At 50.3% G+C, this 26,980-nt stretch overlaps 9 protein-coding genes across 9 annotated transcripts; 4 read left to right on the top strand and 5 right to left on the bottom strand.

The window, feature by feature from the left end:
• Nucleotides 1-682: 682 nt before the first annotated feature.
• On the top strand, nucleotides 683-5,001 carry MRS44_017045 (uncharacterized protein; the record flags this gene model as incomplete). The annotated part of the gene is made up of 8 exons (XM_065617558.1): nucleotides 683-1,346; nucleotides 1,505-2,057; nucleotides 2,113-2,453; nucleotides 2,511-2,697; nucleotides 2,758-2,996; nucleotides 3,046-3,294; nucleotides 3,352-4,531; nucleotides 4,641-5,001. The coding sequence occupies 8 exons, from the start codon at nucleotides 683-685 to the stop codon at nucleotides 4,999-5,001; spliced, it is 3,774 nt and encodes a 1,257-aa protein (XP_065473630.1).
• An 856-nt stretch (nucleotides 5,002-5,857) lies between these two features.
• On the bottom strand, nucleotides 5,858-6,905 carry MRS44_017046 (uncharacterized protein; the record flags this gene model as incomplete). The annotated part of the gene is made up of 2 exons (XM_065617559.1): nucleotides 5,858-6,345; nucleotides 6,563-6,905. The coding sequence occupies 2 exons, from the start codon at nucleotides 6,903-6,905 to the stop codon at nucleotides 5,858-5,860; spliced, it is 831 nt and encodes a 276-aa protein (XP_065473631.1).
• Nucleotides 6,906-7,136: 231 nt separating this feature from the next.
• Nucleotides 7,137-8,171, bottom strand: MRS44_017047 (uncharacterized protein; the record flags this gene model as incomplete). The annotated part of the gene is made up of 1 exon (XM_065617560.1): nucleotides 7,137-8,171. One exon carries the CDS (start codon nucleotides 8,169-8,171, stop codon nucleotides 7,137-7,139), a length of 1,035 nt encoding a protein of 344 aa, XP_065473632.1.
• Nucleotides 8,172-9,856: 1,685 nt separating this feature from the next.
• MRS44_017048 (uncharacterized protein) lies at nucleotides 9,857-11,195 on the bottom strand (the record flags this gene model as incomplete). The annotated part of the gene is made up of 2 exons (XM_046282477.1): nucleotides 9,857-11,116; nucleotides 11,169-11,195. The coding sequence occupies 2 exons, from the start codon at nucleotides 11,193-11,195 to the stop codon at nucleotides 9,857-9,859; spliced, it is 1,287 nt and encodes a 428-aa protein (XP_046127173.1).
• Nucleotides 11,196-14,110: 2,915 nt separating this feature from the next.
• On the top strand, nucleotides 14,111-14,911 carry MRS44_017049 (uncharacterized protein; the record flags this gene model as incomplete). Its single annotated transcript, XM_046282476.2, has 1 exon — nucleotides 14,111-14,911. One exon carries the CDS (start codon nucleotides 14,111-14,113, stop codon nucleotides 14,909-14,911), a length of 801 nt encoding a protein of 266 aa, XP_046127172.2.
• Nucleotides 14,912-15,776: 865 nt separating this feature from the next.
• MRS44_017050 (uncharacterized protein) lies at nucleotides 15,777-17,042 on the bottom strand (the record flags this gene model as incomplete). The annotated part of the gene is made up of 3 exons (XM_046274184.2): nucleotides 15,777-16,535; nucleotides 16,588-16,828; nucleotides 16,891-17,042. The coding sequence occupies 3 exons, from the start codon at nucleotides 17,040-17,042 to the stop codon at nucleotides 15,777-15,779; spliced, it is 1,152 nt and encodes a 383-aa protein (XP_046127171.2).
• A 2,218-nt stretch (nucleotides 17,043-19,260) lies between these two features.
• MRS44_017051 (uncharacterized protein) lies at nucleotides 19,261-20,726 on the bottom strand (the record flags this gene model as incomplete). The annotated part of the gene is made up of 5 exons (XM_065617561.1): nucleotides 19,261-19,720; nucleotides 19,780-19,820; nucleotides 19,879-20,294; nucleotides 20,383-20,405; nucleotides 20,467-20,726. 5 exons carry the CDS (start codon nucleotides 20,724-20,726, stop codon nucleotides 19,261-19,263), a joined length of 1,200 nt encoding a protein of 399 aa, XP_065473633.1.
• Nucleotides 20,727-23,464: 2,738 nt separating this feature from the next.
• MRS44_017052 (uncharacterized protein) lies at nucleotides 23,465-23,986 on the top strand (the record flags this gene model as incomplete). Its single annotated transcript, XM_065617562.1, has 1 exon — nucleotides 23,465-23,986. One exon carries the CDS (start codon nucleotides 23,465-23,467, stop codon nucleotides 23,984-23,986), a length of 522 nt encoding a protein of 173 aa, XP_065473634.1.
• Nucleotides 23,987-25,180: 1,194 nt separating this feature from the next.
• On the top strand, nucleotides 25,181-26,536 carry MRS44_017053 (uncharacterized protein; the record flags this gene model as incomplete). Its single annotated transcript, XM_065617563.1, has 5 exons — nucleotides 25,181-25,350; nucleotides 25,473-25,531; nucleotides 25,592-25,956; nucleotides 26,023-26,063; nucleotides 26,122-26,536. 5 exons carry the CDS (start codon nucleotides 25,181-25,183, stop codon nucleotides 26,534-26,536), a joined length of 1,050 nt encoding a protein of 349 aa, XP_065473635.1.
• Nucleotides 26,537-26,980: the final 444 nt, after the last annotated feature.

The following is a 26,980-nucleotide window of genomic DNA, read 5'->3' on the forward strand; positions in this document are numbered from 1 at the left end:
CAGAGCTCTCCAGCAGTTTTAAACCACCTTGCTCCCCTTCTATGGATTCTGCCCAGGCCACTTCGACAACTGCTTAACAAGGTCGACTGCTCAGACTGACTTTCACCGCCGAATGAATACGAGCGCCTCGTGAAAGCTTGTCTTCATTCACATGTCGAAACATGAGTTTTCAACTTCGTAGTGTAACAATTACCGGCATTTGGTATTTGCTCCTTGACGGCTAGAATCAGTTGTGGCGGCTGATATCCATACGCCAAAAGTAACCTCCTCTTTCACCACCGAACGAATACGAGCACCTCGTGAAAGCTTGTCTTCATTCACATGTCGAAACATGAGTGTTTAACTTCGTAGTGTAACAATTACCGGCATTTGATATTTGCTCCTCGACGGCTAGAATTAGTTGTGGCGGCTAATATCCACACACCAAAAGTAACTTCATCCGCCAAACTAAATATGTCTGATTTTCGACATGTGATGCCCACTGAACCCAATGTTCGTTCTGGAGTTGGACCTATGTAAAAACTGAGACTTAAAGAGAGCGACTTTGGACCTGGACTGTCCTTTTTCTCATTTCCGCAAGTGGACTGCCAATTCAAACTTCTGCCGCATTTTTTTTGGGTTAACATTCATATCTAGCCCAATCCTCTACGTGCATCACGAGTTTCTACCTTGCCAAACCACTATGCCCACCTCCACGAACAGATCAACCGCTGCCATGGACGGTGCAAGGGCAGCCCAAGGGTCCGAGCCTGCTGGTGGCGACGGGATTCACAATTCTCAGAATGGCACGACATCCGACGAACGCGCCAATTTCCGCCAGTCAGACGGCGTGGAGGCCGAAAGAAGCGACACGCAAGGGATACCCCCATTTGCTAATGGCGGTAAGCACGACAGCCAATCGCCTCGCCGTTTCCCCCGAATCTCGCTCCCTGTTGAGCTAATGCGAGATTCCTATGATGTTGTGGTCATTGGAACTGGATATGGAGGGGGCGTGGCCGCTAGCCGGATGGCAAGAGGCAAGCAAGCAGTTTGCGTCTTGGAACGGGGAAAGGAGAGATGGCCTGGTGAGTTCCCTGAGACGCTCCCGGACGCAGCCAAGGAGATTCGTATCAGTGGCCAGTTTGCGCCAGGAGACAGGAGAAGCATCCCAGGAACGCTCGTCGGCGGCGGAAACCCCACGGGGCTCTATCACTTCGCTGTCGGCGAGGGACAAAACGTGTACATGGGCAACGGATTGGGTGGCACTAGTCTGCTGAACGCAAACGTGTTTTTGGAAGCAACCCCAACCGTCCTGGAGATGGACATATGGCCAAAAGAACTTAGAGGAACAAAGGCGTGGAGAAAATGTAAGCAGGCTCCGACTTCCTTTTACCAAATGCTTTTCACATAATCCCCGAAGGGGCTTGGTGGTTGGGTTTGCTTGGTTTCATTGAAGCGAATCTACCGCATGTCCTATTCCTCTAATGTGGTCGATATTCGGGGGAGCCTGACTAATATGGTAAAGACTACGACCGAGCAAGCGGCGTTCTTGAACCAGTTGAGTATCCTACGACGTTCCCTGAGCTTCCCAAAGCGAACTTGCTTAAGAAACAAGCAAATCTTATGGGCTTGGAGGACAAGTTCTATCGTGTCAAACAAACAACTCGGTTTGAAGATGGGCCGAACAGCTCTGGGGTTTTTATGCGGGCCTCCTCTCTGACAGGCATGGACGCCACTGGCATCAATGACGGGAGCAAATCGACTACTCTGGTGAACTACCTCAGTGATGCATGGAACTGGGGAGCGGAAATCTTCTGCGAGTGCGAGGCGCGGTACGTGACGAAAGCCCCTGGACGGGACGGATATATCATCTACTTCGCGTGGCACTCTGGCAAGCGGGGACGCTTTACGACCCTCTACGATGACTTGATGTGGGTTCACGCAAAGAAGCTTGTATTCTTTGGGGCTGGCAGCCTTGGAACTACGGAGATTCTCCTCCGCAGCAAGCAGCTAGGTCTCAACATGAGTGATGACCTTGGGACCGAGATGAGCGGAAACGGGGATATGCTGGGCTTTGGGTGAGACCTTCTTGCTCTGTTTCCCAATGCTCAAAGAAAGCTTGACTAACAAAAGGTTGGGTAGCTACAACACTGACTATGAAGCCAACTGTATGGCACATCCTGACCCTACCCCGGACCGACCAGTTGGACCTTGCATCACGTCGGTGCTGGACTTGCGCGACAAGCAGAATCCCTTGGGAGGTTTCGTGGTTGAAGACTGCGCAGTGCCTCTCGCTCTTGGCCCGTTCATGATCCCCATATTGGAATACTTACCAGACCCGATACGGCCTTCATACAATGCTGCCCGGGCAGCCGCAAAGGAAGCAGCACGGCTAGGAAGCAAGCTTCTTGGGCCGTACTCCCCTCAAGGCAGCGTCGCAAGAACGGGAGTGTATCTGATTATGTCTCATGACAGTGAGTTTCACCGTGGTCTAGCCTGCTGCTTGTGACAGCGCTCATACCCCTTCATAGGTAGCCAAGGTAGCCTTACCCTTCGGAAAGACAAGCCTGTCCTCACCTATTCCGGGGTTGGCCGTTCCAAATCCGTGTCTCGCATCCATAGCTTCTTGGAAGCGATGACGACGGCTGTCGGTGGAAACTTTGTTGCTAACCCTGCTTGGACTTTGCTCGGCGCCCAAGAAATAACAGTTCATCCAATGTATGGCCAATTTGAAGAAATCTTTTCCAGTATTCTCAACGTCTCTAATGCATCTTGCAGAGGTGGAGCTCGGATGAGCGCAGATGGCACGGGCAATAAGGGCGTGACGAACCACATGGGCGAAATATTCAAGGGCAATGGAACAGAAACTCACCAGGGCTTGATCGTTTGCGACGGCTCCATTGTCCCAGCCGCGGTGGGTGTGAACCCATTTGCAACAATCACTGCCCTTGCTGAAAGATCGGTTGAACTTGTTGCCCAGAAATATGGAATTGCCATAGACTATGACACGAAGAATGGTGACTGTCATGAAACATCTTATCTGGGCTAGAGGCTAACAACCAGCAGGTATACTGGATATGTTCGGCAGCCGGTCGTTCCCTTTGCCAGGAGATGCGGGCATAGAGAAGCTGGCGTGTACTATTGCAAAAGCTAACGAAAATGGGGATGCCGGAATAGGCTTCTCTGAAGTCATGTCCGGATTCATTCATGCTGGGCGCGATATAGGTGACTTCGAAACTGCTGCCAAATTCGCCCGCAGCCGGTGTGAATCTGCGCGCTTCTTCCTCAGCGTCAAGTCTTGGGACACCGCAGAATGTAAGCACATTGCCACATACCGACCTTTTCAGATATGCAATGCTGACACCTCGGAAGTGGTCAACAACAGCCTCCACCCGGCCAATCTCACTGGTACCTTCTGCTGCAACTCTCTTGGGGGAACATTCATCGTTCATCGAGGCACTTTTCAACTGTTCAATCAAGATCCTCGAGAGCCTGACACCGCGAACCTGACATATAACTTCGACATGGTGTCTCCCAGCGGTACCAGACTGCACTTCAATGGTTACAAAGTCGTCAACACAGCGGCTTACCTCAACCCCTTGGCGCTCTTGAGACAAACAACCACACTGTATGTCACCATTACAAACCATAAGGCTGAGATTGTCGGACGTGGCACGCTCCACATCCAGCCCGCGGATCTCTGCCAGGAGCTTCAGACTTTCGAGACAACCGGGCCAACGGCCTGGGCAAGGTTGGCATCCGTTGCAAACTTTTTTGCCTACTTCGCCAGACAGCTCGCTACTCCGTTCTTCTCAGCACTAGGTTACCTCCAGTGGCCAAGTGACGGAGTGAACTACGCTTCTAGGGTGACTACTGCTTCCCAGGTCATCCCTCTAAGAGCAACTGACGGGGTCAAAACGACAATGCTCATGTGGAATCCCATCGGGGAAGATGGGAACGAAACCTTTGCCCCGGCGCCAACCATTCTCTTTATAGCAGGGGCAGCAACTGACCATACGATGTTTGCCCTCCCTACAATTGAAAGGAATGCAATCAGCTACTTCCGCGAAGCTGGCTACAGAGCATACTGCCTCACGCATAGAGTCGGCCGGACCACTGTGGCCCAAGAGGGACACACGACGTACGATGCGCGGCGAGACATCCGCGCTGCCCTGGCTCACATTCGCAAAGCCGGCGGTGCGCAAGGCCAGGAAGAACCACAGAAGGTTTATGTGATCGCCCACTGCGCTGGCTCCATCGCTCTCGCCTGCGGCCTTCTCGACGGCACGATCCCGGGGGATTGGATTCGAGGCATCACCTGCTCAATGGTATTCATGAACCCAAAATTTGGCAAGGTCGACCATCTTCTATCTAGATTTCCGGTGGATTTGTACAGCAAGCTTGTCAGTTCCTACTGGGATTGCTGCAGCAGTCGCAACGACACATACGTCCAGCAGCTTCTCAACCAGGTGTTGCGTCTCTACCCCGCCGGTGATGCTCGCGAGACATGCAGATCGGTTGTTTGCCACAGAAGCGAATTTGTCTTTGGCCGGTGAGTACTGGTAACAGCTAGTCCATTCCATGGGATTCCTTGCTAACCATATCAATTTCTTGCACACCAGCCTCTGGACCCACAAAAACCTCAATGAGGCAACTCACAGACATCTAGACCAATTCATCGGCGGTACCTCAATGCGGTCTCACGGATGGCTCATGAATTCTGCGCGTCGTGGTTATGTGACAACCAACGACCCAAGCGTGAGTCTTGTGACACCGGAAAACATGGACCGCTTGAAGGGAATTCCGATACTGTTTTTGTCAGGTACCGGAAACATGGTTTTCACCGCGGAGAACACAGATACCTCCTACACTACTCTGTGCAATGCTTATGGGAGGCAGTGGTACGAGAGGGAGGTCTTCGCCGGCAAAGGACATTTGGATGCCTGGATGGGAGCGACTGCGTATCAGGACGTCTATCCAAGGGTGAAGCGACATGTTGATGAAGTTATGAAGAAGGAATGAGCCCACATCTATGAGGACACTAGTCCCTATGACAGCATTGATGACCAGGCTGGCGATCAATTCCACCTCCACCTCAATCTCTTCAATTTTATGGAAGTTGAAGTCAGGTGCATCAATTCCATCAACTCAATTTCACCTTCACATTGATGGCCTCAATTCCATTTCGATGCCTTCAACGTTGACCACCGGTTGAAATGTATGTATGTGTATTTTTCGTCGGGGGGGCCGTGAGGCCCGTAAAGTCCCCTGCTGGGCGTGCTGAGCTAGGGCCTTTTATGCTGAACATCTACGTAGTGCCTGCGAGTAGCCTATCCCTTGGGCTGTGGAAAACCTCCCGGCCGTACCGAGCCCCACATCCCCCCGTCTTCTCAGAGATACATGAGGGGAACCTTATGACGCGTCATTAATTGATTCCGCCTACATCCCCATAGAAATTCTTTCAGATCGATCCAAAGACTTCCCAATCGGTACCTATAGAGATATTGGCGGGGGCTCTCAACGCGTATGATAATAACAGCTTTATCAATGAAGATAATAGCCTTCAAGAGCATGAGGGTGATAGCACCTGGAGACCGGCTTTTCCGCCTGCCGAAGACCGAGGCTTCGATTTTTAACCCTTCGAAGTGCCGCGACGAGAGCTTCTCGTCAAGGAGCTACCCCATAACCCGTTATCCGTCAATCAATTTGAGGATGTGAGCAGTGTGATGTAGCAATTTGTAACTAGAGAGATTGCTGGTACTCAGTGTTACGGTCAATTCAAGTTCAAGTCAATTTTTGAGGGAATTGAATTGCGAAGGCCACGAATTGAATTATGAGACCGTAAGTTGAATGGAATTGAGGTAATTGAATTGAAAAGTCACGTGTTCCCTCTCCAGTACTTTAAACACTCAATTGCTTCTACAGTCTCGTCAACTAGCTGCTGCCGTTGGGGCCCCATTGTGAGCTTTGCCTGACTGAAAATACGCTCGCATTCTGCTGACATAGGAGGTATAGATAGGATGTCAAGGGCCATCTGAGATAACGTAGGGAACGCCTGTTGTTGCCGTTGCCAGAAGGCGACTGGGTCGTTCGTAGTTTCCGGATGCCTTCCCAGCCACGACTTCAACTCCAAGGCCGCTGGACCATCTCCCTCGCTGGCGTTCTCGTAGAAATCTTTGGGCAACAGGTCTGGCAGCCGGCCCGCGTGTTGGCTAGGTTCCTCAGGAGTCAAGGGGCGTAGGGAGGGTTCCTTGACACCCCAACCGCTGAAAAAGAAGTCCTCGAAGCTGCTGAGTATGTAATCTTCCTTGCCTTTAGCGTAACAACCAACGAAGCGGGAGCCCAAGGCAGGATGAAGGATAACAGCTGCCCACTAGACCAGGGTTTGGCTCAGAAGCTCCTTATACCGTTCCAGTTGATTAAGGGCTAGCTGACAGCAAAGTCGGAGGTATTCCCTTGTATTAGTACTAAGATCAGACTTAGTAGCTAGAGAGGAAGTCCGACTATAAGCCTGACTATAACCCCTTGGCTGTGACTGATACTCAACCTCAGTCATTATAACGGCGTGGCGGAACGATCGTACGGGGCGGCAGACGGTACTCTTCGGAGTCGACAGACAGGCTAAGAGAACGGCGATCGCGTTCAGCCTTGAAGTGAGATATCAGGCGAAGGAGACTCTGCATTATCCACCCAATATAGCCGGGCTGCCGGGATTGGAACTGCATTGTTTCCTCTTGAAAGGGACGGAGAAGATCGACGATCTCTTGCAATACATATACATTCCAATCTTCGTAGCTCAGTCTCTTCTCGAGTGGCAGGCGCCGGTCTTCCTTCTCTGCCCGGTTGGCTCCAATCCACATCTGCAGAGGCTCTTGAAGACGAATAGCCCGCTCAATCATACAGAAGGTTGGGTTCCAACGTGTCATTATTGTTGCAAAGCTGTAGGTTGTGGTGGGCTTGGAAAAGGGAGTTATCATCATCAGCTGAAGAGACGATACCAGAGACCAGCAGAGAAAAGGATTCCCGACGTTGTGGAGAGCGGCGAATGAAGGATACAACCTCTGACAGCTTGGCCACAGGACCACACTTGATCCACCTCGCTAAACGCTCCTTTTCCTGAGAGCCAAGTCGTATAACATCCTCATCATCAGGTATCCCTAGTTGTGGCTGCTCTGTGGGTTCAAGGAAGGCTTTGGCAGCAAGGTTGATGATGTGGCCTCAACAGCGTAGCCGGACTGTTGGAATGTCTGTGAACGCCGGCAGGCTCGGAAGGAGGTCAAGTTGATCGAAAAAGAGATTCTGAAGGCATATATCGTTGACGGTAGCGTTGTCAAGGGTGAAAAAGCCGAGATTTGGATATCGAAGTTATTGATAACTTCTGCAACTAACGGAGCGATATTGGCACCTGAATGAGGGCCACTGATCCGCCTCAGGGCTAATAGCTTATCCTTCGGGTTGCCGGCAGAGTCAATGAAGTGACTGACGATCCCAAGGAGGGCCTGCTGGCTAGGGGAGGTCCACGTATCGAAGCTTATGCGGATAGCTGACTTTGACTCCTGCAGCTGCCTTTGAATCAGCTTCTGACCACTCCTGAAGTCATCCATAACCCACTGCTTAATAGTCTCATGATGACGAGGAAAAGCGGCGTTGATGATGTCGGAAGGGGTCCGTAAGAGGCGTTGGAAGGTATCATGCTTAACGGTGTTAAGCGGTATATTTGGCTCAACAATCCAGTGGATCAGAGCCTCCTTGAACTGCTCAACAGCGGCCTTCGTTGTCGGAGGAGGGGGCCTGGCGTGAGACTGTAGGGCGGCAAGGGCCAAAGAAGCTGCTGATGACGAAGTCTCAGGGGTGCCAGCTTGTGTAATTGAGTGCTGAATCTGAAGATGATGCCTTGCGGACGACGTAGCTTTTAGCTTACATAGGCTACTTTTCCCCTTTCCTTGACGGTCGCAGAGCTTGCAGACCCAGAAGGGGTCGCCGAGTGTGTTGCTTCCGGTGACTTCGATAAGTCCCCAGCCGTGGTTGATAATGAAGGATCGTAGCTTATTACGGCGGTATACCCAGGTGTGTAAAACGAAGGTCTGGCGACCGATTCGTATTCGAAGGAGGCTCTCAAGCGTGAGATGACGTGGATCTTCGATATTGAACTCTTCAACCTGCGCGCCAACGGACTTTGGGCCAGATAGCATTCGTAGGGGGCCAGGCGGGAACCAGGCGGGCCGGGTGTCGAGGAGGGAGTTATCGACGGCGTAGGAGCGGGGGAATCGCGATTAGGGAGGAATAAGTCGTCATATTCCTCGTCAAAAGGCGTTCCAAGCATCGTAATAGACGTCATCTTCATAGCCTTTCGTTCCTCGGCTTACTGCCACGGATTACGGCGCGAGAGACGCAGACGCACCGGGCCCCTCTCTGCAACGTGGACTTGGCGGCGATTGGATCGGCTAGAAGATGACTAAAATAAGGAAGATAATCAGAATGAAGAAAACGGCGTTCAAATCAGCCAAAAAGGCGGCCTTTTGGGAGGTTGAGGGAGGGAGGTTATGTATGTGATGTGCAAAGGAAGGAGATTGAAAATGAGGAGCGGCGCGATGAGATCGCGAAGTCACGTGCTTAAGCTATTCCTATTCGGGATACTGACTAAGCAGACTTTGGCAATTAGGGTAGCACCTTGAGAAACCATCGGAAAATGCCCAACTTGACACATTTTAATAGCATCACCCCAAAATCCTTATTTAACTTGAACTAATTCTATTACTTGACCATGTTGGATTACATTAAATTACTTGAGATATTCTCGAGTTGGGTTGAATTGAATTGAATTGAATTGGAGAAAGTTGAATTGACCGCAACGCTGCTGGTACTTCTATCATAGGCTAAAATTTTAGAAGGGGGAAGGGGTACGTACCGTTGGCCTGATGCATTTTAATGGCCGCACCCTGTCAGACAATTGGCTCCACAGGGATCATTGATGGCACCAGTCAATTGATGAGAATTATCTAAGGAGCAATTGTACTATACAAAAGAGAATGACGTTGCTGTCTTATATAGAAGACGGAAATTCGTGTGGAACGGAAATTCCGAGTGGAATTCCGGAAATAATCCGGTGGGCTATGCCGTGTGTGCGACAGGCTGATATGCGACAAACGAACATTCAGGAGACCAGCGTACGGAAGCTGTGGCCAGTGGTGATTTAATATGGGCTTGAGTCCGTAGGAAGGGAGGCAGACAGGTCATTGACAACTCCGCATACACAACCACACAACAGAGCATCGAGATAGCGACGATCATCATGGAACCGTTTATACATATACCAGAGTTGCCATTTGTTATATGTAAAGTATGCCAGTATAGTTATGTACCGGTAACGGACATTGGAAAACAAGATGGGGTAGCTCAGAGGGGCGACTGTCGCAGCATAGCACATGAGATGCTCTCCACGGGTCGCGAGACGCGGTATGCGCAATTAAATTGATAAATTACACGTGAATTAGAGTTTACTCTTTTACCTAAGGATTCGCGTCAGGCTGAGCTGTGTGAGCAAACTTTGATACTTCAACCCTGCTCGCGTCTGATTGGCTAAACCATCGCCAAGAAATTAATCCTTGCAAGGGACGATTGATTAATCGAAGCTTGGGTAAAGGACTAGGCATTAATTGGGAGCAGGCTTTAATTAAGAATAGAAAAGTAGGGCTTTGTAATAAATAGATAACCTTACAACTTTTTTATTTATTTATTTATTGTAAGATATCTGCCTGAAATCGTTGAGTTTCATACCAGAAAGTGGAGGGGACACCAGATCGATTGATTAAGTACATACGCATCAAGGTAGTTCCCTATATCTATGAAGGTGTAAAGGTTCTCATCATGTTTTAAATCAGACAAGAACACCAACAGAAACCCAAGCATTGCGGACAATGATCGATGCAGGAATGCCGAACAGCCGGTCGGCTTGATCAACAGTCACATCAGCCCAATTCTTGAAAGTAATATCTCCGCCAAATTCCCTAACGCGTGGGTCTGTCAAAGTCTCATACCAAATCTTTCCTGCCTTCTGCCAAGCAAACCCACCGAAGCCAATGGCAATCAAGTAGAATGCGCGATTGGGGATACCCGAGGTATCGTGAACATCCAGGCTATCGCTGTACTGGCTATAATGGGCGATCTGACGGTCTCGACCAAGGATCGGATCGTTGAACGCAGTCCCCGGGTTTGCGATGTTGCGGAGGGCTGCACCTTTGAAAGCAACGGGGAACAGATTCTGACCAGTGAGCCAATCAGCATCTGCAGCGGTCTGATTGAAGTGCCACTGCTCAACCAATGCGGCAAAGACATCGGAGATGGACTCGTTCAAGCCTCCAGCCTGCTTCCAGTACGGGATCCCGGCGGTGTATTGGGTGATGGCATGGGTCAATTCGTGCGCCACAACATCCAGGGAATCTGCAAAATAGTCGAAGGTGATGCCATCACCATCTCCCAAAGCAAACTGGACGCCGTCCCAGAAGGCGTTGTTGTACCCGAGGGTTCCCGGGTTGCGGTTGTGATGAACGGTAACAATAGGAGTACCGCCGTTGCCGTTGATGGCGTTGCGACCAAACACGGTGTGGAAGAATTTGACCGTGATGCCAACACCGTCATAGGCGTTGTTGACCTGTCTGTCGCGTTTGCGCGCAGCACCTTCCGCGCGAGCAAGGGTACCAGGAAGAGGGGAAAGGTTCCCCCCATCGTAGATGGCGCGCCTCAGCACGAGAGCCACGGCTTCAGGGTCATGGGGCTCGTCCGTCGCGGCAGGGCCAACGAGAGCAGCTCTCTGTTCACGAATCTTAGCATCTGACCTCAACATTGCCCTTGCACTCTCCCGAGTCTTGTCGTCTGCTAGTTCACTCTGGGCGACATGTTCAAGAATGCCGGGCGGGACAAAGCCTGATCTCACAATTGGTGCTTGGGCTGCCGGAACATCAGAATCGCCAGGAACAGTGGGTGCTTCACCGCTCGTGAGGGCTTGCACACGCCGCTCGCGGAAGTCCTGATCGGCTGATAGGGTGTCACGAGCAGCCCGACGCGCTTCATCTGGAAGAGCCTCAGACTTTGAGTCGACAATGTTCTGGAGGATATAAGCAGGGACGAAGTGGCATATCTGGAACGAGAGGTTAGCATGCAATCGAAAACAATAACTCTGAGAGTCCTACAGCCTCGGACTGGTGCTGATTGCACATGATGGTTGGCCGACAGGTACTTTGCGAGGTAAGGGGTAGAGAGGCCAATATTCGTTTTAGATCGTAGTTGAACCTGGGTGATTCTTGGACGATGAATTTGCATTCGATGCTCACCACCCATACCTTTTATTTATACCTCAATTATGGACGCCCGGTCAAGAGCGACCCCCAAGCAGGCTGCAACGCCTTTCACATGTCCAACATTCTGTGTCTTGGCCTAAACCAAAAGCAAAGCCATGTTGGTCATCGAAAACTCAATCCTGCAGTACGCAACTCTGTTGCCATTTTCCCGATTCATTGTCGCATGAGAAAGACATGTGCTGGTTGAGGAACAAGCCGCTCAGCAGGGCCGGAGAGTACGGCTTGTTGCAGGACTCAGTACACTTGGCAGCTGCCGAGCTGAGTTTAGCACGCCAATAGTGAATGATATGATCATAGCATGATATTCCTGGAGCCTTCAAAGGTAATTTTGCACAGTATATGGCAACATGTGTCGGTTGTTCTCAAAGCGCGCCGGGCTGCAGCGGCACAGTGTACTAGACCATGCGGTAACAGGTATAACCATTTATAGCTACTGATGTATCTTCGTAGCAAATCGCGCGAAGGTATTAACGAAAATGATGGATGGTGTGCTCGACAAGACGATGGCTAAATTTTCGTCAATTCCTCCACGCCGGCAATCATTTTTACAGCCACCCAGCGTGATATTTTTCGTTACTAATTTGCAAAGCGGGACCACTATTAGGAGAAAAGTTATTATCTACGTCACCCTTTCGATCCTTAAAAAAGCATATTAATTGCCGACTATATTAGGAATCGCGGGTGCGGGGTGCTAAAGGTGTACGGTATTGCCTTCCGATAGGCCATTTAATGCCTGCAGGATGTAGTGCTTTCTTCAGAGGGCTGAATAAGCCCTCGGGACTAGCGTATCCCTAATACCAATCAGAACGTAACAGTCCCCCGTATCCTGCTAAGCGTAAGCCTTAGTAGTAAGCTCCTTTTGCCAACGGATATCATTCGTATTAGTGACGAAGTTTATAGTCTTTTAGGGATCATCACCTGAGAGCCGTATGGAGCTTATTAACTGCCGCTACGATGTTTCGGCATTCACAAGTCATCGTAAGCCTCAACGTTACATTTGGTGTTGGAGCACATTCAGCCGCACCGACGTGTTTGTACTATATTCACCCTGGTGTGTGCTTGAGAGTACGTACAGCGCATCCAGCAGTATTAGGGTTGTTTTCCCAACGTGTGGAAGATTTCTCTTGCTATATCAAGCACGATCACTGCGGGATCTCAAACTCCAGTCAGGTTTTCGCTGCACAGCGAATCCTAGGCTCCTCCTCGAGGACGCTAACTGGCGGATGCAAGCTCGAGGCCTAGGGGCAAGACCGCCGTTCACTCGGTGAACTCAACGGACCCCCTGCGAACTCGAAGGCTCCCGGGGAAAGACATTGCAACCATCGCCAAGATCTTGCCAACTGCTGGAACTTACTTTGCAGCTACTAGGGATGCAGCCAAAACCTCGAACATTGTACCACACTTTGTACAGGTTCAGGTACACTAGGGAAGGGAATCCAGTAATCATCTCCTGTATACCAACGTTGATCGGAGAACATGCCCGTCTACGACTTTCCGCCCTTGTAATGTCCAGAATGCAGTAAAGAATGAGCATAGAAGAAACATATGAAGTGTTATTTTGGAATCTCGCATCCCAAAAACGCAGAAGAGCTTGGAACTGGCGAGAGACTCTCACCATTTCCCAATGCGGCACAGAATGCCCGAATAGTCGCAGCGATAACCTATAGAGTCATACACATACAAGTTTTGAGAAGGAATATGCTCCTTTTCTGCTTCCGCTAAGATGATGGCGACGAGGTACTTCCATTTAATCATCCATCAACACTTACTGCTGTTCGACTGTGATACTCTTGACTACTTACACTTAAAAGCCAGGGTGTATACGGTTTATCACCTGGGGTTGTCTTGAGTGCATGGATCTGCTTAGGCCTGGCATGATAGCTTTGCCCATATGCCTCAATCGAGACAATGCGATCACGTCTCTTCAAGATGCAGATAATCCTGCTTCTACATGGTGGCCGCCCTGCTTCTTCACATCTTCAGGCCACCGATCCTAGACATGCTGTCACAAGGCGCAACAACACAGCCTTCTATACGATTTCGTTTTCACATCGACCCCTCCCCATCCCTCCCAATCCTATCAGTTTGCTCCCTTTAATCTAAATCCACTCAAATTTACCACTAACAGCAATAAGATTCTACGACCAGGCTCTCGCTCAACTGCCGATATTCCCCTTCCTTCAAGAGTGTGAGAGGCTATGGCCGAAACTTTAAGTGTCTCAAAATCGGGTGGATAAAATGTTTTGAAATCAGCAGCATGACGATTAGCACGGTCACCGAAAATTGAATTTCTATGGCGCCGCCAGATTGCTGCGCTACAACTGAGCACCAAGTGCAGAATGCCAGCATGCAACCCAAGCTTTAGTTCGGACTTTTCATTACATGGTGCGTCTGAAATAAGCATTTACGCTCCAACGTCAACCTCTTACCGCCATCGCAGCCTCAATTTTTTCGTATTATGGTATGATTACCTTTTCTATGTCCTCATATAACCCAAATGTAGAATAATGCATCTGCACTAAATCATCCTGATTTCATTATTACTATCTTGCCCCAAGCTTGAAAAGTAAGAATAGTGACAGTAGCAGACCTGCGCTTGCTCCTAGTCGTATTCAGTCGAAGAGTTTTTGGCATTTTGTTCAAGAACAGCCACTACCGCACCTACTTGGTCCGCTCTTGCAATCTACCGATGCTCAGTCGCCTTTCTCGCTTCATTCAAACCCTGCCCGCTAACGCCCAGCTACCACACAGCCCTTCCGCGCCGCCTGTTCACCATGGCCGCCATTGTCGACTCCTCAGCGCAGGCAGCGCCAAATATGACGCCCGAGTACGAGGTTAAGCTCCTACTTGAACCCACCGCAGTCCTCGGCCCCAACAAGGAGCTCACGAGTACCGTCCTGTCGGCCTTCAATATGTCCCCAAGCGCCACCAAGCAGAGTATCCAGTTTCTTGACACGACCAGCAAGGATATCTATACCGCCGGCTGGAGCGCACGCATCCGCAAGACTGAGAACGACGATGATTTGGAGCTGACGTATAAGAAGCGGTATCCCATCGTGGGCGGTGACATCGACGCCGCGCTCACCACAGCTAATAACGATGGCTTCGACGCCAGCGACGTGAGATACGAGGCGCAAGTCGAATGGGGCTACCAAAAGCAGACACTCTCTATCAGCCGCAAGAAGAAGGTGGCGGATTCCATGAATAGCGGTGTGGATCTGCCGGAGGAATCGGACTCGCATACAATGTTGATTGACGAAGCGCCCGATAAGTTCGATAACTGGCGCGGCAGCAGATGGGGCACCGGCGCATTGGCAGAGTCGCGTATTTTTGGGCCGGTCCGCGCCAAGCGCTCCATTGGCAAGTGGGAGGAGATGCGGGTCTACATCGAGGTCTGGCCCCTCCTCAACAGCGAGGGCACGGGAATCGACTACCTCGTCGAGGCGTCTTTCAAGACAGAGAGCCGCACGGCTGCCTCAGAAATGCACGACAGCTTTATCTCCCACCTAAAGGACAAGGACTGGCTTCTCGAAGAGGACTCACTGAAGACGCAGCTCATTATGGAGCGTTATTAATATGGAAAGTTACTAGGCGCAGGGATGGTTCTTAATCTGGCTTCTGCAATAATGGACTCCAGAGTAAAAAGAGAATTTCTAATTATGAATTAAATATCAACTACAATTTAATACCTAGAAGAACCCCCCCACAATAAACGAATCAGGGTATGATTTATCTGCCTATGACGTAGTTTTGACTTTTGGCATTTCCTCTCTAATATGACACCTGCCGTGCTAGCCCTCACCCGGAGCACACGCTGCGCGGAGGCGTTTAGTAGAATTGTCTAATATCTTTTCTCTAGTATCCGCGCTCCTAGCAAAAGCAAGAAGCAAGATATGCATCATTGGTCTCCCGATTAACCTGACTAATGATTAAAACCGTTGTTTAACAGTCTTATCCATACTTGGGCATTGTAGAGTAGAGGGAGCTCTACCCACTACCGTAAGATCTCGCGAAATTCGAACAAAGTGGCGTCCTTATATTTCCACTCTTAGCCGCCTTACCTCTTAATCTAATTGGCTAACTTCTTTCCGGTTATTTCCAAAAGATCTGACTCATCAATTACTGTAAGCTGATTCGATAGCATGGCCAGCTGGCTTGCATTAGCCTGCATTAACTTGCATTAGTTGAACTTAGTTTTGTTCGAATTTGGCGAGATCTTACGGTACTGTGCAAGTGAAATTGGGCATTTTGTATGGGGAAATATTTTTTTTGCTTACCGGTAGGTGGGTATCACCGGCAGGTGGGTACTGCATGGTACTATCGACACGGTCTTCACCGTCCTGCTCCCAATTGACTAAACATCCCGAGGAAAACTATGCGACATTTCACAGCATCTTCCTTGCTGCCGTCTCAAAGGCAGCAAGCCATCATCGACCTCATCTAGATGACCTCGTACGGCTCCCAAAGCGAGTTGACATCCGGGAAAACACAGTCAACGTTAACCTCATTATCGGAAAAAATGCCAGCCTGAACGGCAGCGCCGAAAGCCACGGCCTCATCGGGGTTGGCACACTTGGAGACCTTATTACCACCGAAGTATTCCTCGATCAAGGACTTGACCTTGGGAATACGGGTAGAACCACCGACAAGGATAATATTATCAATCTCAGTCTTGTTAATATTAGCACCCCTGAGAACTTGCTCAATAGACTCGAGGGTTTTCTTAAAGAGATCCATGTTGAGCTCCTCAAACTTCGCGCGCGTTAGGGTCTCGGAGAAGTTATCGTCTTCGAAGAAGGCCTCGATTTCAATGCGGGTGCTCATCTGAGAAGATAGGGCATGTTTAGCCTTCTCGGCTTCACGCTTCAACTTGCCCATGGCCTTAAGGTCCTTGGTGACGTCGATGTTATTTTTCTTACTGTAGGACTCGGCGAAGTAATTAATGACGCGCTGGTCGAAGTCCTCGCCACCAAGATGGGTGTCACCAGCGGTAGCTAAAACATCGATCGCACCTGCGTCAATGGCGAGAAGGGAGATATCGAAAGTACTACCGCCGAGATCGTAGACAATGGTCTGTTGCTCATCTTCTGCCTTGTCTAGACCGTAGGCAATAGCGGCGGCAATGGGCTCGTTAACAATCCGGAGGATGTCGAGGCCGGCGAGATTACCGGCGTCCCTGATGGCCTGTCGCTGGTTATCCTTCGACAAGTTAGCAAGCTTGCAGACAGTTCCGTGTTGGAAGGCAACTTACGTTGAAGTATGTGGGAACAGTGACGACGGCGTCTGCGACCTTCTTACCGAGGTAAGACTCGGCGACCTGCTTCATCTTGCCTAGAATCATAGCAGAAACCTCCTCAGGTGCTAACTGTCTGTCTGCACCGTCGATCTCAACCTGAACGACAGGCTTGTCGTCCTTGGAGATGACCTTATAGGGGAAGTGTTTAATGTCCTTCTGGACCTCGGACTCCGAGAATTTCCGACCGATTAGGCGCCTATGATGAGGTTAGTGGCTAGCCTTCCATATGATAGAGACTGCTCTTTGGGTTTACCATACTTGATATCGAAGATGGTATTTCTGGGGTTGGCGGCCGCCTGGTTCTTAGCGGAATCACCAACCAGACGTCCCTCCTTAGTGAAGGCAACAGAAGATGGAGTAATTCGGTTACCCTGATCGTTGAGAAGAATCTTGACCTTGCGCTTTTGCATCACACCGACGCAGCTATATGTAGTACCTAGATCCTAGAGGCCAACTGTTAGCTAGTTGGGTTGCAGCGAGCCGAGGAGGTCTGGTAGAGCCGGTCGTATATACGTACAATACCAATGACGGTATTATTATTCCCGGTGCTACATGCTTGGACGGTCTGAACGAACGCTAGGGAAGAGAAGAGGAGCGCGATCCAACAAAGAACCCCCAGGCTCAAGGCCATGGCTGAGAGCCGTTGTGTATGTGGAGGCCTGTTCTGCATAAATATCAAGCAACGTGAAAGAGTGGAAGAGAAAGGAAAATGTAACTTACTCTAGCGAGGCGAGGAATCCTTAAATATCAAACGGGTCTATTCACTCAAAAATGGGAGGGGATATCGATGGGTTGGAAAGATCGAGTTGGGAAGAATGGAAGAATGTGGGAGCTTATAAAGGTACGTCTACAAAATAAAAGCTTAGGTGTCTTGATTGCGCCAGAGACCAGATCCACATCAGCCGCCACAGACCTGGTTGTCTTTATTCCGTTTGTTCTTTACCTAAACTGGAATAAGGTAATTATCCGTTGCAGGGATTAATTTCTTAGCAATAGCCTACTTAATACACCCTTTGAACCCCAACTCCATACGAATCCCATGTTTGGGTTAAACACTGCACACTGTTTGCCATTTTCAGTAATGAAGACGCAGTGGGGGTAAGGTGATTGGCAACGAGGGATTAAATATGAGGTGGTCAATAGGTTTGATCTTATCTTATCTTAGTATCTTAAGGCCTGCTCGCTTCCGGCACAGCCGCTGCGACTATGCCGGCGGATCTTCGTTCCTCCTGGTCCTGACCCGGTTCCCGCCCCTGCCCCTCACATGTCGGGTGATAAATTCCGTTGTGGAGTTGCCGAGTTGGGGGGGGGGGGGGAGACGGACAAGCTGGACGTCCTGGATTTTTTTTTCTGGCCCTTTCAGAAGATTAATGGACCTCCCATCTATATGCACTCAGTCTCATCAGCCCTGGAGTCCTGGTGTGTCGGGTGCCTACCGTACATGTCTCGAGTGTAGAGAGAAGAACGTCGCTCGGAGGAAACGCTTGCGTGCTGCGCCTGTGCAGCCTGCTTCCCCGACGCCTGTCAACCTAGCACTGATACACGAATGCAGACATTGAAAATCAAAGATCAGTCTGGATTCTATTGCTCCCCCCTTCATATCTAAGGAGCGACGAAGGTTGGTCTCTTATACTTGTGTTCAATCTGTTGATCTCATAGGCAGCAGGCTGCTGCCTGATTGTCAGACAACTGGCTCCACAGGGATCATTGATGGCACCAGTCAATTGATAAGAATTATCTAAAGAGCAATTGTACTATACAAAAGAGAATGACGTTGCTGTCTTATATAGAAGACGAAATCCGTGTGGAACGGAAATTGCAAGTGGAGCACCGGAAAATAATCCGGTGGGCTATGCCGTGTGTGCGACAGGCTGATATACGACACTGATGCTAGTTGAGGTCGTTCACATTCATCGTGATCCTTGCCTAATTTTGGCCTCATTCCGACGACCTGATCTTGACAAGTTTCCTCCAACACTCAGTGAAGGTCTCCGGAGCTTGACAACGCCCATCCCCGTTCACTCTGGCCCTCGCTGTAGCCGCTGCGACGAACCGTGGGATTCGACCGTATATCGAATGTGCGATCGATGTCGCGAGCACGACGCTCTTTCTCACCGTCGCCAGCGTCGCCAGCGTCGCCTCGTCGCGCCGAGTCAACCTCTCGCCCCTAGCACATCGAGCGGCGAGAGGTCGATATGCTCGGAATGCCGGAGACCATGGATCTCGACACTGTACCGCACTTGCGACGACTGCCGTACTCGCCGAGCTGCCCGCCGTATGCGAGCTTCGCTTACGTCTGATACGGCGCAGGAGCCACCACCGAACAATATTTGTCCTCGCTGTTCTCGACCCTGGTCTTCAGCGATTTATCGGTTATGCGACAATTGCCGGTTGCGTAATGCAAACCAGCGCATTCTAAATGACCAAGCCATTGCAGAAGCGGGTGCTACTGATCAGCAGCGTCTCACGAAGGTGTGTTATACTTCAGACCACCTACACTGGCGACGGTTCCGTGTTGCCTACTGAATCTTGACAAGACCCGGGCGAGACGCCCGAGGCTCTCACATCCGGGTAGGGGCCAAAATTCCGTTGGCTCCCAGAGCCTAGATCCCCTAGCTCTATCACCTCTCATACACCATACTTTCCATTCAGCTGTCTCGTTGAACTTGACTCGCTCCTTGGTGTATCATCATCCTCAACCTTTGAGCTCACTATTTCCGTGACGACGGTCTTGTGGATTCCTATAGTTGGCTGTGGGGACTGGCTAGAGCTTTGTCCGTGTTGGCGGCTTGTTGAGACGTCTTCCGTGCTCCCCAGCTCAATGTGTGCTGTATATCGCGTGGGGCTCGCTTTACTTGCTCCTCGTGAGATGAGCCCTGTGAACCCGCCGCGTCCGTTCTCCCGGCCGGTGCCTCCTCGGGGTACATCCGTAGTCCGTGACGACTTGCCACCCGGCCCAATGCCAGACGTGGAGCGTCCGTCTTTGTCTCCATGTTGAGTGGCACGGACGACCTTCTTAATCAGTTCGGCCATGTTCATCTCGATGTAGAGCTTCGTGAGGTAGGCGAAGCATTGGAACTCGAGATAGCTGTGACATGACTCGTCAGCGGAACACACCTTGGTGCGTGAGGGGCCAGAAACACTTACACCACAGCAACTGGAAGAGACATGAGCCCAATTAAAACGACCTTTGAGGTTGTGAGTTCACTTGAATGGGGAAATCTTAGAAGTGGTGTTGCTACTTACATCCATGGATATCGAGATTATGACCATGGCAATGTTGACGGTGAAGAGAGTGTTGTACTTGGTTAATCCGTTGGAAATCAACCGTGTTCGAACCAGATAAATGAAGTAGATATTGAGAGAGGCATCAACAAGCAGAAAGATGACCTTCTCTATGCGATCCCATATAGCATCGATACGGATCCAAGTCTCTGAAATCTGTAGTCGGTTGGGAATCCAGACAATGCCAACTGTGATGTTGATAAAAGTCAGGATTGCAAAGGCTCCCCACTTGAGCCTGGAAGCCTTTTCTCGGTTTATCATCAGAAGGGACAGGCGATTGATGATAATTTGCACGAGTAGCTGAGTCTGTTGGTTTTCATTTATCAGTTTCGGTTCCATGATCTCGGTCTCGGTCTCGTGCTGCGACTTGAACATACCTGGAAGCACCAGCATACAACTTTAACAAGTAAAAGACGAATCAGATGCGGATTTCACATTAGAATTTTCTGGATTTGCCACACGTACTGATGAAGAACCAGATCCAGAAACTGAGTGGTTCAAAGGATGTTAGTCTAGCTCAATCATGCCTGGTTAGAAAGGGGATGTTACCTCGTTTCAATAGTTCCCCACATGTACAGCCAGGTGAGGACACTGATGATTATACAAGCAATCCACTCTCCCCAGATCATCCAAACGTACGCCGTGACCCTCCGGGACCGTGACCAGGAGCTCAGCGTCTGCTTGCTGGCCTTGGCAGCCGTGAATATGGCCACACCAAAGCACAATCCCCAGAAGATACTGGCAATGTTCATGTGCAGATTGGTGACGACCTCCTCCTTGTACCAAGGTGGCACTAGAAACCCAGTCATGATGGGAATTTCGATGGCCGTCAACCAATTGGGGGAGGTCTGGTATCTCTGGGTAAAGAGAAGTTGATCGAAAAGCCCTCTGGCTTAACTTCACAACATAACCTAAATCAGAGGGTAGGGAGTGATTCTGTACTAAGAATATAGAAGTACCTCTTTGGCGACATTGGGGTTTCTGAACTACTTATTCTTCAACCTCAAGAGGTAGGGCTGTGTCGGAACAGTTCGGTAACAATGATCTTCACGGGGCTCGACAGACGCACAACCTTGCCGATCCGAGCGGTCATTAAATTCTCTAGCAAAGCTCGAGTCAAGGAGATTCTGTGGTTCATATTAGATGGGTACGAATCAATGAACAAGGTTGATCGTGGAGGCCTAACCTTCTCGGTCTAGGTCGTGGATAGCGCCAACCATGACGGTCGGAGTGTACTGCCTATCTCTAAGCTAGACTGATGCATTAAGCATGAATGGTAAGGTATAGAATACTAGGTAGTCAAGATTACAGTTAGCCTTGTTCCATGCTTCTCTTATTTCAGCTCGAACAGGAGTCTCAACTAGGCCCCGGGCCCCTCCCCACGTTATTGGGTGTGGGAAGAAGATGTATGGCTTTCATACAACCGGCAATGCGAAGCCACACCGGGTCGCAAGTGAAAATCGTAAGATAAATGCTGTCGAGCATGCGGTCAGCTCCTAGAGGAGGTGAATCGGCTGGGAGTGCCCCCTTTCGTGGTGCTCTCTCATTAAGGCAGCGTTTGACGCGTCAGTCATTACAGTAGCTCTCAGCGTCTTGAAGACCAAAGCGGTAGGGATCTGCAAAGACCAAGAGACTGAGGAATTTAAAGTTTTATAGCGCGGCGCGGCCCCTCAAGTGAGGTTGTCACCGGCTCGTCGTTAAATGATAGCTCGGGCTAATAAGCGCTTTGAGGGGACTCTGGATAGATACTATCAGCCCTCGTCTTGATTGCGCCATTTTGAAACCCAGGGGTTCCAAGCAAATCTCCCAATCCGGCGTCCCCGCTTCCTTAATAAACAGCGACATTCGGCTACAGAGGCTAGTGGAACAACTACTTGTCAAGGGCCCAAGTCCCTCGGAATCTGGGGTGCGAAGCGGTCCAGTGTACCAGCCTGACCTTGGAGGAAAGATATCAATTTGGTGGTGGGTGATTAAAAACCGCTACCCGCAAGCCGCCAGCCTGCTCGGCAGATTTGGAATGAGGAGCCGTGGTCGCTCTTCGGGGAGAAAACGCTTGTTGTAGGGAAGAGGTGTCGGAATGAGGATAGAAATAAGGCAAGAATCACGATCATCGTGAACATGTTCACGATGTTCGTGAACGACCACAACTAGCATCAGGCCGCAGGCTGCTGCCTATGATATTGGAAGACTGAAAATAGGTATAAGAGGCCGACCTTCGTCACTCCCTTAGATAGAATCAAGCAGCGCAATGAAATCTCTTCTGATCACACTCTCCGTCGCACAACTCGTCTTTTGAGACTAGCGACGATAGTAGCGGCTCTGAGCCCAAATTGGTGCCGGCCTTGACGAATCGGCCAGTCGGACTAATCTACGCCTGTATTGTCCACCTAGATATGGAGATTGGACCGCCAAGACTCGCAGTAATAGTGCCAAGGTCGGTCATAATGACTTCCAGGTCCCGGTATTGTATGGTATGAGCATGAAGTTTAATTCTGTGGTCGAGTGCTGTAGAACGTCGACCGCGCAAGAATATTTTCGGTGGTGTGCCATCTCGCCCTTATCATTCTTTTTGATCAAACCATGTGTCTGACCCGCAAGTGAAATCCGCAATTTTGAACAATTTTCGCGGTGATTACCAGCAGGTCCTTCGGCATGTTCCGTCGTCTCGTCAGGCTCACATGCAAATCAGCTATGTAGGAGGCGCGTTTTGGCGCGGGGAATTGTGGGAATGTTAGTGAAGTCGATATTCTAGCGCCGTGGTTGCGCTTGTAAAAGATATCCGTGCACCGCCAACTTAACCCAAGACAAGCAAAGCGGTTCAGGGCCACAAACGGTCTTTTTGAGGCTGACCCTGGATTAGCGTTGTGGGGGGAAGTTCTGCCAGGTAATTCGCACTGGAGATGGGCATGGCAATGTGCTCTTGGTCCGTGCTAGTAAGGTAACCCCGCTAACGTGTCAGCCCCAGCAATGGGCCACACTTTTATATCAACACCATAACCTTGTACATTCCAACCGTGATTTCTCGCGCAACTTACCTAGTATCGCCAAACCGATTTGGCCATTGAATCCAGCATGCCCGAATATAATGAAGGCGCGTTTCAGAAGGTGTTAAAAGAGTGGGAAAGTGGCACATCTATGCGTAAACCCGCGGAGACGTATGGAATCCTATATTCCACCTTCCAGGCTCGCATTCATAGTCGTGCAACGCGAAACGAGAGTCATGAGAGTCAGCAGAAGCTCTCTGCGATACCAGGAAAAGGCTATCGTGACTGGGTTCTCATTCAGCAAGACCTGGGCTGCCCAGCTACGAACCAATAGTTGAAGGAATTCACCGGCCGCATCGCGTTACGCACTGGCAACAAAGAACCCATCGGCAGACAGTGGGTTGAGACCGTTTTGGGCCGCAATCCGGAGGTAAAGACAGTGAAAAGGCAAGGCCATCGATACAGAGAGCTATATTGGAGCGTCGGCTGAGCATGTCGAGGCGTTCTTTCTGTTACTGATGATTCCGCTGATCTAGAAGATCAAGCCTTAGCATCGCTACAATATGGACGAAACGGGGTTAATGGAGGGCCACGGACTCAATGGCCTAGTGCTTGGGAGCTCACAGAAGAAGATTTCGCTCATCAAGCAGCCCATCTCGCGCTCCTGGATCACAGTTAGCGAGTGCATCTCAGCAGACGGGAGAGGCATGGCGCTGCTGGTGATCTTTAAGGGAAAATCAGTCCAACAACAGTGGTTTCCAAAGGGGACGGCTTTTCTGGATGCTTGGAACTTCACGGCATCTGAGAAAGGTTGGGCTTCTGAGGGGATTGCGCTGAACTGGCTGAAAGACAGCTTTATCCCGATGACGGCACCAGATGACACGTCTGAGCTAAGACTGCTGCTTGTTGATGGCCACGGAAGTCATACGGCTCACGATTTTATGTTTGAACGGCATCTTCCTTCTTTTCCTCGCTCCAAACGCCTCTCACGTTCTCCAACCTCTCGACGTTGCCGTCTTTGGCCCCTGTCAGAACGCGTATCATGTCGCCGAGAGATCTCCAAGCTAGCCAACATCGCCGACTAGACCCCGCTGGGCCAAACTACTTTCCCCACCTGTTATCACAAGGCTCGTCTTGCCAGAATCACAGAAAAGAACATCATCGCAGGCTGGAATAGCTTCATACGTAAAAACCAAGTCATTTTACTGTTGTGATGATGCATGATCTTGGCGATGTGAATCCTTCGTGTGAGTCGGCGTCGAGATGACCCTGCGGGAGTGATAGCCCAGGAATGCTGACGACTGGACGAAACACTGATTGCAGGTGGCAATGCATGACGCACCTACCATTGTCAAGCAAGGGCCTCCTACGTTGTACGACGAAATGGGATCGCCATCGCACTGACTCGAGGGCCTAGTCAGCCACCTGACGAACCGAACTCTAAACCTTATCCCTGCGCGGGTGTGATCATATGCGTGCGTCTTTTTTTAAGGCACCCACCTAAAGCGTATTTCCCCACAGAGGAGTGGGCAATGCTGTCAAGCAAGTGGATATGCACGCCAACACGACTCGGTTGCATGCAGAAAATTTTCTAGTCTGGCCTAAAGACAGGGGTCACTGACCCTCTTTGGCGTAGTTTTTGAGGTCCCCTAAAGATCGATATTTTTGATATCGATGTTACCAGCTAGGAAATTAGCTCAGAGGGATATAGGATAACTCCAAGGGATTCCTCATCGCTAAGCCAAGCCTACCCCTAGGGTAGACTAACAAAATTTTTGCCTGCAGCTGTAATCCTGTAAGCATTCGGCATAAATGTTCTTCGCTCGTCGGGTTTAGCCTCGACGTAGCTTTCACTAACTGCTCCGAAAAGCTACGCCTAGACTAACCCCTTGACTGGTGGGGCGAGCAAACCGACGTTATGCTGGATATCGTAGTAACACGTGTCAGACAATTACAGTAGCGTTTCGGCAGCGAAATCAAACTGCCGATGTCATGGCGTGTCTGGTAGGCGTGACTGACCCGATAACCAGGATACGCTTGATGAGGCGAGTCTTGTACCCCAAGGAGCCTCACTAGTCCAGGAGGTGCACGAGTCGAGGCGGATTGGTGACGCAACGGTGGCTCCTTGTGTGGCTCCAGACGACTATATGCTCAATCGACCCCAATTGCGCTCTATACCGCGACCGATATCGACCAACATTCAGTCGATAATTTGGAGTGCCACATACAGGCGCCGTCGCCAGTGAGGATCACCGCTTTTCAGCAACTGACGCGCCAGAATGCCAGGCTTTCTTGTTCCTGACACCTATGTGGTAGTCGCACCGAGCCTCGACGACCTCCTAGTAGCCAGTATCATCTGGGGCTTCACACTCGCGACGGGAGTCTTTGCGGGCAATAAGGCTCTCAAGCAAACGTGGGCACAATGGAAACGTTCTCGACGCATAAAGCCGTACGTGATCATGATTTGGGCCGAATGGATCGTCTCCATGGTGATTGGCGTTTTAGCTTGGGCTTTTCTTCGGGGGTTCATTGAGCCAAGGTGCGTCGAGAGAATACCTTTGCATAGTACAGGAAACCTTGGTGGGCTGACAAGAAGTCGTTGCGCAGCTTTTGGATTTACTTCGTTTTTCGTATGACACCTGTCATCCAAGCGACTGGTGGAGCGACTTGAAGCTGACAGTCTGTTGCAGTTGCTCTTTGGGTCGTTCAAATCCAGTGCATCTGCGGCATCATTATCAATCGAATCGCTCTCCTCATGGTCGACAAACGCGATGTCCGCAAGATTCGCTGGGGGGTAGCCATCTTGCTGGGACTCATCAACATCAGTGTCTTCGTCATCTGGATCCCCGCGCAACTACAAATTTCTGAGACATGGGTGAATGTCAACCATATTTACGATCGCATCGAAAAGGCTGTCTTCCTGGTCATCGACGCCAGTCTGCATCTCTACTTCATCTATCTGATCAGAGTCAAGCTCATCGCCAACGGTCTTGACAAGTATACTCCTCTGTTCCGGTTCAACATATTCATGGTGGCGATATCCATGAGCCTCGATGTGAGTCTTGAAACCATTGTAGGGCAACAGTGGCTGGTGACCGCGGACTGACCCATTGGCACCCAGATTATTCTTATCGGTAGCATGTCTATCGGCAACGGTTTTATGTAAGTCTAGTCCAATTAGTTGATTCAAACGACCTCGGGTCTGACCTTCACTTCCTAGCTACGTACAATTCCATCCTCTTGTCTACATGCTTAAACTTTATATCGAGATGAACATTTCTGCCCTCATCGTCAAGGTTGTTCGCGCTACGGGTAATCACAGTTCCTATCAAAACGACTATGCACAGGGTACAGAGCTGCGGTCGAAGCTCAGGGGTAACATCCAGGCGGCCGGGCCCTCTGGTAATCGGACCGGTCTAGGGACCGCGGGCCAGTTGTTTTCCAGCCGTAATGAGGCGCACATCGAGGCCGATGCAGGCAGCAAGACAACGTCCAAAGGCATTACGAAGATGGTCCAGACGCGGGTGACAGTCACGCCGAGACGCCAAGATGAGGAAGACGAAGACGGCAGCTCGCAGTCGTCGACGCGTCAGTTGAAGCGCAACTCTCATGTCTACGAGGATCAATTCGTTTGAGGGTATGCCAACCAGTGAAGGGGCTGGGAGGCTAGGATATGCGCGAATCAAGCATAGACTACGACATCCATAGGGATATCGATGAATACAATTTTGTTTGTCATATAGTTATGCTAATCTAATATTGTGCTCAAGCAAGCTCTTCGGTGCAATCCTCCGACAGGCTCCGCCGCGTGGGAAACTCATTCGTCCATCAGTCTACATACATACCACTTTTTCCGCACCCCCTTTGATGCTCATCTTAGACCAAGGCATAAAACGGCGCCGTTATTACATGGACCAGTACCAAAGGCCGGCGCGGGCTGGAAGATGCGACAACGAACTGTCCTTGCCAAGAGATCCGGGCTCGGTCACTTGTGAGGTCCCACTCAGTGCGGTATGAGAGGAACACTACAATATCCCTTTGGCTGTGCGGAAGGAACTTTCGGGTCTTTAACAGGATTC

This window comes from Fusarium solani, assembly GCF_023522795.1.
Source record: "Fusarium solani strain SB1 chromosome Unknown bctg00000013, whole genome shotgun sequence".
In the NCBI taxonomy this organism is placed as follows: domain Eukaryota; kingdom Fungi; phylum Ascomycota; class Sordariomycetes; order Hypocreales; family Nectriaceae; genus Fusarium; species Fusarium solani.